Here is an 11,051-nt window from a genome sequence, read left to right as displayed (position 1 = left end):
TAGGAATAGGATTGCTGGATCATAGCTTTTTGCAGAAGTGACATACAATTTTCCATAGTGGTTATACCGTTTTACAATCCCACCAGCAACATATAAAAATTCCAATCTCCCCACAACCTCACCATCATTTCTTGTTTTCTGTTTTTTTTTTTTTAATCAGTGCCATTTTTGTAGTTTTGATTTGCATCTCCCTTAGGGCTAATGAGGACTGCTGTGGGATAAGAACTGGACTGTTGACTACAAGGTCAGAAGTTCAAATCCACCAATCTTTATCTGCCGAGTAAGCCTGGGCTTTTTTATGATTTTGAGTTTTGTTCCATGTTTTCCTCCCACTCTATCCAGAACCTTCTAATGTGATCTGTTTCAGAGCAGCTGGTATTGGTGGAAATTGATGTTCCTCTGTTGATTAGGTCATTGGACTGATTGTTTTCATGTGTCTTTGATTTTCATCACTCATTTTTCCTTTGGACAAGGAGAGACCAATAGTGGCACCTTAGATGGCCACTCATAAGCTTTTAAGGTCCCGGTTGCTACTCACCCAAGGAGAATGTAGAGCACTGTCTTTGTGGTCTGTGTTAGGCCAACTGAGCTTGGTGTTCTCAGGCTCAGGGACTCATTACCTGAAGGAGTTTTCATAACTTTGCCCCTCTTATCCTCCTCCGCATTAATGGATGTATTTGCAGCAAAGGTAAAGAAATAACCCATGTACAAATAGTATGAGTGGAATATTAAATTCTTAGGGAATCCAGACTTTCTGGAACCATCCATGGAGGTTGAAATGGCCCACTCAAAACTATCACCCTGAGGTCCTGAGGTAATATTTGAACCTTAAACCCTGAGTCTAAACTGGTCTCCTAAAAGCCATCTTTAAGTCTAACAATAGTTTAGAGTTTGTGGCACTATGGGTTCATGCATTGGACTGCAAGCTCACTTTGAACCACAAAGTCGGCAGTTCAAGCTCGGAAACCCTATGCAGGGTCACTGTGAATTGGACTTGACTCGATGGCACTTAACAACAGCAAAAACAACTCTTTTAAAGAATTATCTGCATGTCCAAGAGATATTTTGTAAACCCTATTCTGGTCCTGTTACCATGGCAATGTAATAGTAAGCTGGGAAATAAAAATCTGTAAAGGATCTTTCTTCTTTGGAACATTTTTGACTCTAGTCAGAAATGTTGCCCCCATTGGTAAATTGTATATTAAATGAGCTTTAATTAGTTACAGTTATTGGCTTTAGTAGTCTTATTTTTTAGCACTTTCATGTACATAATTTTGTTGATTTATCATTTACTTAAAAATAGAATTAACTAAAGAGGGTGTCAGACTCCTGGTGTAGCACTGTAGGCTCAGCACTGGACTGTGAATCACAAGGTCAGCAGTTCAAACTTACCAGCTGTTCCTAGAAAACCATACACAGGGTCACAATGAGTTGGAACCAACTCAATGGCACCAAACATCAACGACAACATAGAGATGTGACGTATCTGATGAGTAATTTGCATGTTCCACTTCAAAAAGGTCTTTGACAATTTTTTAGAAGGTATTTCTAAATCTCACTTGATTAAGAGCTTGGCTAAAATTTGTACAGGAAAACATTTAGTGGGACAGGAGGAAGAATTTTCTCTTCCTGTCTTTAATGCATAAAACCCAGTTTTCTTCTTTGCATTTTATGCATTAAAGACAGGAAAAGAAAGACAGATACCGAACTTGATATCTGGCCCTGCCATGTTAAAATCTGGCCAAAAATTATTGGGTCAATTAAGTCCACTTCCTACCCATTACTCATCCTGGAAATTATGAACATGCGTTTATAAATACCTACACTTATTTTACAGCGAAGGGATGTCTAGGCTTAGTGGAATATAAACAATGAATATATACAATTATTTTGCAGGAAACCTTGGGCTGATTACTTGTCTTTAAGGACCAATTTCTTCAACTCTAAAAGGAGGAATTGAAGGAGGTGATGTGTGAGGACCCCCGTGGTTCTAAAAAATGTGTCTTTGGAAGGACCATTTATATTCTTATTACTTATCTTGCACAGGAATCATGGCCCAAGTAGCAGTGTCTGCCGTGCCCACAGGAGATGAGGCGTCCTCGGAGAGCAGGATGGTGGTGACGTTCCTCGTGTCTGCTCTTGAGTCAATGGTGAGACGCCCTTCACGTTTATTATAATGCTCGGTAGTTGGACCGTTGTAAAAGTATCACAAGTGTGAGGCATTCCAGTAGGACTTCTGATGTTTGACTTCAGTTCTCTCTGTAAGTAAATTTTTTTTAAGAGTATAATAGACAGATCAGATAATTTCAAACAAACAAAAAACATCATGGCCATAATGATGTCAGTTTAAACTTACTAAATCTGAAAAATTCTTAAGGCACCTCTCTTCCCACGTTTCAGGTATTTTTGATTTTTGGGTCTAAATTCAAAGATAAATGAATGAATCTATTTTAATTTCATCTGTTTACATCTGGAGGAGTCCTGGTGTGGCACTGTGCGTTAATGCGCTGGACTGCAAAGTCAGTTTGAACCACAAGGTCAGGTCAGTGGTTCGAGCTCACCAGCTGCTCCTCGGAAACCCTATACAGGGTCGCTATGAGTTGGAACCGACTTGAGGACACTTAACAAGAATAATGAGTCTGTGAGTCGGTTCCAACAACAACAATTTACATTTGGAAGGTGCTCTGCTGGCTTAGTGGGTTGTTCATTAGGCTGCTAACTGTCAGATCAGCAGTTTGAGTGTTCCAGCTGCTCTGAGAGAGAAAGATGAGGCTTTCTGCTTTGTAAAGATTAACAGCCACGGAAACCCTATACAGGTCTCTATGAGTCGGATCCAACTTGATGTTACATAACCACTACCATTTATATCTGGGATGTAAACTTTATCTGGAGGGCTAAATTTTATGAGAAACAAAAATTTATATAACCTCAAAGTATCTACAAAGATATCTGTATTGATTGTTGTTGTTGTTGTTATGTGCCGTGGAGTTGGTTCCGACCCATAGCGACCCTGTACAGGGTTTCCGAGGCTGTAAATCTTAACGGGAGCAGAAAGCCTCATCTTTCTCCCACGGAGCTGCTGGTAGTTTCGAACTGCTGACCTTGCGGTTCGCAGCCCGATTCATAACCACTACGCTACCAGAGCTCCTTTGATTAAAAAGGGAGAAATCAGTAATTGCAATAGAGAAACATGATAGACTTCGCTGTGTGCTCCAAGTTGTTGAAAATAGCGTCACCAATAATGGGAGTCACTGGTACCATTTGCCTCTTTACATGGTACACTGGGAAGGAACTGCCATCGTTGTGGGTGGTCCTACTCCCCAGTGTCCATAACCTGAATCTAATTACGAGAAAACATCAGACTGAAACCAAGTGACATACTATAATATAACTGGTCTGAACTTTTTTTTCTGGTAAGTTTTTATTGTGAACTGAGTGATACTTTACATGGGAGAACATTGGCTTTATACCATAGTTTCATTGCAATGATTACAATCTCCTCCGTGCATCATCATTCAACAGTATTTTCACCCATTTCCTGTTTTGTTTTGGGGGCGGGGTATACACAGAAACACTCAGGAATATATAATCATTTAAACAACCAAAGGGCTCATTCTGTAAGCCTGCATCCTGGCTGCCACCACTCAGTCCCTCTCTTTCCATGAGTCCAGAACCTCAGCTGCTCCCTCTCTCCATGTCCTCATCTCTGCCTCCATCTCAGGTGTCACTGTTTCTCTGTGTAAGGTCTCACATTCCACTTGTGCTCTTCTTCCTTGATGGTCCTAGGGTTCTCTGTTTCTGGACTGTAAGATTAACTACTCCCCGTTTTTGTTACAAAACTTCTACCTTGTCTGAACTTTTCAAACACCTCAATGTCATAAAAGACAGAGAGTGAGGAACTGTCCCAGGTGGAAGGAGACTAGAAAGGACAAGTAAATACAAGAGGACTTCAGCAGGTTGATGGGAAAATGGAATTTTTCCATGAACTTTTTGAAGTCCCTGCCCATGATCCTGGGTTGGATCCTGGGCCAGAAAGAACATGCACAGATATTTATTTAGTCTTCTTTTTCTGTAAAGAACACTAGGTGTCTCAGTGGTGCTGTAGGATGAGCACTGAACTGCTAATCACAAAGTTGGCAGTTCAAACCCACCAGCCTGCTCCTGTAAAGATTTACATCCTTAGAAATCCTGTATAGGGTCGTTCTGAGTTGGAATGGACTCATTGTCAGTGGATATAAAGAAAATTATTGAGTCATTTGAATAAGATCTGTCACTTTAATAATATTGTATATGTTAATTTCCTGATTATGATAACATTACTGTGCTTATGTAAAAGAATTCCTTGACTTGTGTAAGATTCACCCTGAAATATTTGGAGATCAAAGGACTGCATGCCTGCTACTTGTTCTCAAACAGATTAGGAGGGAAAATATATATATATACATGGAGGGAGAATGATTAAGCAAATACAATAAAATGTCAGCATTTTGGGAATCTGGGTGAAGGGTGTATAGGAGTTCTTTGTACCATTGTTGTAACTTTTTCCTTAACTCTGAAATTTTTTCAAAATAAAGAAATTTTTAAAATTTAAATTTCTGTCTTGTCAAGCAATTGTTGTTGTTGTTAGGATGTCTATATGTAGAATAAAGATTTAAAACTTTGAAACTTAATAGAGGTACTAACTATAGTTGCATAGTTTTAGAAATCTGTGTGTTAGGATTATACTTGCACAGTTTCCATCAAGTGAGCCCGGTGGCTCAATACAATAAACACTGGACTGTGAATCACAAGTTCTGTGGTTCAAGTCCGACGCCAGAGAAAGATGAGCCTTTCTGCTTCTCCAAAGATCGGAAACTATAGGGGTCACTGTGAGTCGGAACCAACTCAAGGACAGTTAACAACAACAACATCATTTCAATCAAGAGACCCTAAGAGTTTGACCTCATCCTTCTTCTCAACAGCATTTACAGGTCAGAGAGCTAACAGCTCTTCTAAAACAACTTAGCAATGGGAGACCAGACTGAAAACCTCAACAGAGCAGCTCCCAGTGCAGAAGTAAGATGTACCAGGCAAGAAGGCCATAAACACCCACCGAGTTCTTGTGTTGTGGTAGTGATGATGTCATCAGAACCTGTCTAACTTCAGGGGGAACGTGTCAAGGTCAGCCCAGTGTTGATTCTTATAAGGTGGAGGTCAGACATAACCTCAACTTTCCAACTTTTTTTTTACCAGTTCTGACATTAGCCATCCCTCCTTCAGCACTCTCTATCTTTGGGTTTGATAATGTGTTGCAATGGCTACGCAGAACTTATACCACCCCTACAGTTAAGTGGTTTATTAAGGAAGTAACATGGTACAGTTTGGGATCAGGGCCAGCAGACTACAACTCAGGATCCGGATGATGATGTATGTGGGCAAAGTCTCCCTTCAATGCAGGACAGCTCTCTCAGCTCCTCTTAGGACAGGCTTCCTCTCATTCCCTCAGGACAGATCTCCCCTCATTCCTTCAGGACAAATCTCCCCTCATTCCTTCAGGACAGGCCTCCCCTCAGCTTCCTCAGGACAGATCTCCCCTCAGTCCCTCAGGACAGGCCTCCCCTCAGCTTCCTCAGGACAGATCAGGACAGGCCTCCCCTCAGCTTCCTCAGGACAGATCTCCCCTCAGCTCCCTCAGGACACAGGCTCCTTTTATCCCCTTCAGGAGAGGCTCCGATTGGCCCTTCTGTCTGTCATCACTGATTCTGTCATGGGACCTTCTTCAGGTCCTGTCCCTGCCATAGCCCTTGGTGCGGGTTACAGCTCTGTTAGGAGGTTCCTTGCCTCTTTTCTTTCTGCTTCTTTCTTCCGTCTCTGTCTGCTTCCTATCTGAAACACCTCTGTGAAGTTAAAAATATTCCTAAAAAGCCATAGAAAACTGTAGCCAACAAATTTATCAAAATGTGAAGCTATTGTTTCTCAACATGTCTTCCTTCTAAGTCTATATACTTCTTGCCTTTCCCCACCAAAATTCCGCATGCTTAGATTTGTACCACATCAAAATGGGAGTTTGGGCATCCCCTAGGGACTCAATGGACTCTTGGGTGCCACTGTAGGATCAGCACTTGACTGCGAACCACAAGGCCGGCAGTTCAAACCCACCAGCTGCTCCTTGGAAACCCTATACAGGGTCACTATGAGTGGGAACCAACTTGACAGCACTTAACACCACCACAACAAGAGACTCCAAACGTTCCCTTGAAATGTACCTTGAGTTTGGGAAATAAAACCAAGTTTGAAGGGGCCAGATCAGGTTGTCGAGTGGATGGAATAAGGTTTCCCAGTGTAATTTTTGTAGGATAGACCTTACTACCGTCAAAGAATGAACAGGTGTATTGTTATAATGGAAACTCCATTTCTTTTCACCAATTCACTTTTCCATTTTCTTAAAACTTCTTCAATAATAAGTTCCCATGATTGTCTTGTGTTCTTCCAGAAAATCTATCAAGGTGACCCTTTGGAGTCCCAAATAACATCTCTATAAGCTTTTGAGTTCATTTTTCTGCCTTGAATTGAACTGGCCCAGCAGATCCCCTTGGAAGCCACTGTTTTAACTTGACCTTTTTTTTTTAAAGCTCCAAAAGGAGACTCCTGGTGTGGCACTGTAGGATCAGCACTGGCCTGCAAACTACAAGGTCGGAAGTTCAAACCTGCCAGCTGCTCCTCAGAAACTCTATACAGTGTTGCTATGAGTTGAAACTGACTTGACGGCATGTAACAAGGAGACTAAAACAAGTTTATTACTTGAGAGAACTTGTCTGCAGTCATCCACTGATCACACAGACATGTTCAGACATGTTTTGTTTGGAATAAACCTCTGCACATATGAATTGGAAGCCTTGTAGCAATCCTTTTTTACTTACCCACCTACTGATGTTGTTCTTGTGTGCCATCTACTCATAGCGATCCTGTATAGGGTATCTAAGAGTGGCTAGTGGGTTTGAACTACCAACCTTGCAATTAGCAGTCCAGTGGCTATCCGACAGCGTAGCACCACACCATATAGACATATCTCAGAGATATTGTAGTTCCAGACCACTATAATAAAGCAAATATTGCAATCAAATGAGTCACACGAATTTTTTGGTTTCCCAGTGCATGTAAAAGTTATGCTTACACTATACTATATTCGGAACTAACTCAATGGCACTTAACTACAACAACAATAGTGTAGTCTAGTCCTGGTGTGGTGCTGTGGGTTAATATGCTGGACTACAAGATTGGTTTGAACCACAAGGTCGGTGGTTCAAGCTCACCACTTGCTCCTCAGAAAACCTACACAGGGTCGCTATGAGTCAGAATTGACTTCACAGCGCTTAATAGCAACATAGTCTATTAAGTGTGCAATAGCATTATGAAAAAGTCTGAAATCTTGTGAGAATGACCAAAATGAGGCACAGAAACATGAGCACCCGCTATTGGAGAAATGGTGCTGATAGACGTGCTTGACGCAGGGTTACCACACACTTGAAATTTGTATAAAGCAATATCGTCCAAGCACAATAAAATGAGCTGTGTCTGTAAACCCCAACTCCTCTTCACTTTCAAAAACCCCTCCCACCAGGGCCACAAACTGACCAATCCAGAGGCATTTCATTTGCATAGTGTAAAGTCACTTCATTTGCATATGAACCACCGGGAAGCCTGTAGCCCAGGATCTGACAATAAGTATCAAGTTATTCACAACCAGGTAGAAAACTCAGATAAAGGTAACCCCTCATGTCTTAGGGGGAAAATCTCTCAAGGTGTTTTTCCAAAGAACCCAGACCAGTGGTTTCATAAAGGAACTCATTTCACCACAGTTGGCAAGGAGATTTAGGAGAGCCAGAACAAGATTGAAAACTTTTATAATTCAGAAGATAACATTTCCCTTCTGAAATGGTGAACTAGGTAACCAACCCTTCCTCTTTAGATAGCAGGCAGAGGCGATAAAAGTATACAGTGAAATCTGTGAGAGCCAGAACTCAATGGGATTTTCTTATCTTTCCAGGTCTCATACATTGACCACGTTGGCCACTTGATCACTCATTTTAGTGGAAAACAGTTGAGGTGTTTTTTCCCCTCTGACAGGTTTTCCGGCTTTCACAGGTTTTACTGTAACAAATATTTGCTGGGTGGCATCAGAGGTCTAACAAGATAGTGAGGAATCATCTGGCCAGCAGATAAACTGTATAAGGAGGCATCAACATAAGGACTAGTATTGAGTATTAGAAGTGAGAGGGATTCAGAAAGTTCATGGAAAAATTGAATTAAGAGACAATGGAATGCATATATGAACTTTTGGAAGCCCCCTTATATATAGTTTTACTAGGACTAAGACTAAGAGGGATTGTTGTTGTTATGTGCCTTCAACTCAGTTGCTACTCACAGTGACCCTGTATAGGGTTTCCAAGGAGCACCTGCTAGGTTTGAACCATTGACCTTGTGGTTAGCAGTCTAGTGTTTATCCTACAGAGCCAGCCACACCAGGACTAGAGGGGTAGAAAGAATATAGTATGTTGTTGTTAAGTGCCATCAACATGGTTCTGACTCATAGAAACCTTGTATAGAGTTTCCTAGGAGCAGCTGGTGAGTTTGAACCACCAACCTTGCAGTTCAAACTGACCTTGTGGTCCAGCACATTATCCTGCATATTAAATGACCAAAAAACAATGGAAAAGGAAGGATAAAGGAAGGGCAAAGGAAAATATTTAGTACTATGTTGGTGGTAATATTTCTGTTATTATTTTGAGTAATAAGAAATAAGGAGCTCTGGTAACATAGTGGTTACGAGTTGGGCTGCTAACCTCAGGGTCAGCAGTTTGAAACTACCAGCTGTTCTGCTCCTGTAAAGATTTACAGCCTTGGAAACCCTGTACAGGGTTGCTGTGAGTTGGAATCAACTCCATGGCACATAACAACAACAAAAATATGAGATAAAATAAATGAGTAATTATGGAATATTCTACTTTGTTCACAACCATTGCCCTTGAGAACCACAATTTTCCAGTCTGGAAGAAAGGAGATAACTGATGTACAGGTATGCGCCATTTAATATCCATAGTACAGTCTGTGAAATTGACTGACACGTGATCTGGACTTCATGCAAACACTGTGCATGGAGTGTGGGACTTCTGAGCATTCTGGTCTGGGGGCGGCTGTGTGCACTGTATGTGGTCCAGGCAGCTCTCACTTGGATGTCTCAGGTGAGTGTCTGGCTTGTCCTACCCAGCTGTCACTGCCTTCTCTGCTAAACCACCTGCAGAGAAGGTCAACCCATATGTGAGAACCTGCTCAGCTAGGGGATGGTGGTGGACCAGGGGGGCTGAGGGCATCAGAGTCAGGTTTTGGGCACCCGAGGCACATAACTTGCTGTTGGCATCCTATGGGATCAGACTGGTTAAATACATGAGGATGAGACCCACTGAGTCACAGAAACCAAGGGGCCTGGGGCTAGGAGTTTGGACTTGGGCCTGTATTCTGCAGACAAAGTAGCTTCTAGACCACACATGCAGCAGCCTGGCAGAAGTAGGGCTTTGACCTGAAGATGAGGTTCTGGTGTCCTGCCACTCAGACACCTGGGTACACAGCTCACATATGCAGACAGGCATTGCCCAAATGGACATTAAGTGACACATGCCTATTATCGATTAGAGAGTAAATAAAAATTTTGGAGTCTTACAAATAAAAAAAAAGAAAGATCTAGCTAAGATATAAGAGAAGACAAAGTCAAAAGACATGAATCTGGTGTTTAAGGATGCTTTACCTTTGGGGAAAGGCTAAGCAGGGCTCATGGTGGCAAAACCTTGGAATTCTGGGCCCATGAAAGGACTTGTCTTTGGTGGGAATCTCTAAGGCCTACGTTGTAGGAATAAAGATGAACCAAAAAAAGGAGCTCTGGTAGTGTAGTGCCTACGAATTGGGCTGCAAACTTCAAGGTCGGCAGTTTGAAACTACCAGCTGTTCCACGGGAAAAAGATAAGGCTTTCTGCTCCCATAAGGATTTACAGTCTTGGAAACCCTGTACAGGTTCGCTGTGAGTCGGAACCAACCCCACGGCACTTAAGAACAACAACAATAATAGAGCAGTCTCCACAAAAATTGCAGCTCAGTTTTAAAGCATGTGAACCCTTTCCATTGGATTATGTGAGCTTGGGATGCTAGGGCCCCCAGCTGTGTAACAAAAACAGATCTAGATCCTCTCTGACTGAAGTCAACAGCCTTTAAAACTCCAAATTCTTTTTATAACCAATTTTGTAAATGTAGTATGTTGGCACAGTCTGATGTAACCCCGGCGTACAAGGAGACAGGAGAGCATGATGACAATCAGGGAAACAATGGACAATGGAGGCAGACCTACAGGGATTCCACTGTGGAAACTTTAATGATCAGGCAATAGATTTGAAAGTTACTGTTTACTCTTTTTAAGAAGTATAAGATCTGACTTTTGATAGAGAACTAGAAACTATCGAAAAAGGAATAGCATATTTGAAGACATTAAAATGGAAATGATAGAACTGAAAATTTAAATAGTTGAAGAATTTAATGAATGGGTATAGCATCCATGTAGACATACCTGAAGGGAGAATTAGTGAAGTGGAAGCTAAATCTTGAGAAAATAATCTATCTTGAAGGACGTATTAGCAAAAGGATGAACAAAAAAGAAAGTAAGAGGCCTTGAGAACATAGCGAAGATCTCTAACATATGTAAGATGGAATGTCCCAGGAGGATCAGAGAACGTGAACAGCACAAAGAGATTACAGCTGAAAAATTTCCAAAACCAGTGAAAGACCAATCACAGATTCAGATATCTCTATGAAGTCTCATCAGAATGAATAAAAAGAAATCTACACCTTGACATCTCACAGTAAAATTGCAAGAAAGCAAACCCAGAAAATTTTAAAAGTGGCAAGAGGAAAAAGACAGATTTCCTCCAAAGGAGCCACAATTAGACTAGCAGCCTGCTTCATAACAGAAATAATGGAAGCCAGAAGTGCTGGAAAGAATGCACTTGCAGTGTAGAATTCTATTCCCC

At 41.5% G+C, this 11,051-nt stretch overlaps 1 protein-coding gene across 1 annotated transcript in view; it reads left to right on the top strand.

The window, feature by feature from the left end:
- Window positions 1-2,051: 2,051 nt before the first annotated feature.
- Window positions 2,052-11,051, top strand: part of LOC102818476 (general transcription factor II-I repeat domain-containing protein 2-like) — an 80,760-nt gene continuing 71,760 nt past the window's right edge. Inside the window, exon 1 of the mRNA XM_006859843.1 lies at window positions 2,052-2,150. Within this exon, the coding sequence (XP_006859905.1) occupies window positions 2,052-2,150 (99 nt within the window). The remainder of the gene's footprint in view (window positions 2,151-11,051) is intronic.

The sequence above is a fragment of the Chrysochloris asiatica genome, unplaced genomic scaffold (assembly GCF_000296735.1).
Source record: "Chrysochloris asiatica unplaced genomic scaffold, ChrAsi1.0 scaffold00034, whole genome shotgun sequence".
In the NCBI taxonomy this organism is placed as follows: Eukaryota; Metazoa; Chordata; class Mammalia; order Afrosoricida; family Chrysochloridae; genus Chrysochloris; species Chrysochloris asiatica.
The sequence above is the reverse complement of the archived record's forward strand: the minus strand, read 5'-3'. Positions and strand labels throughout refer to the sequence as shown.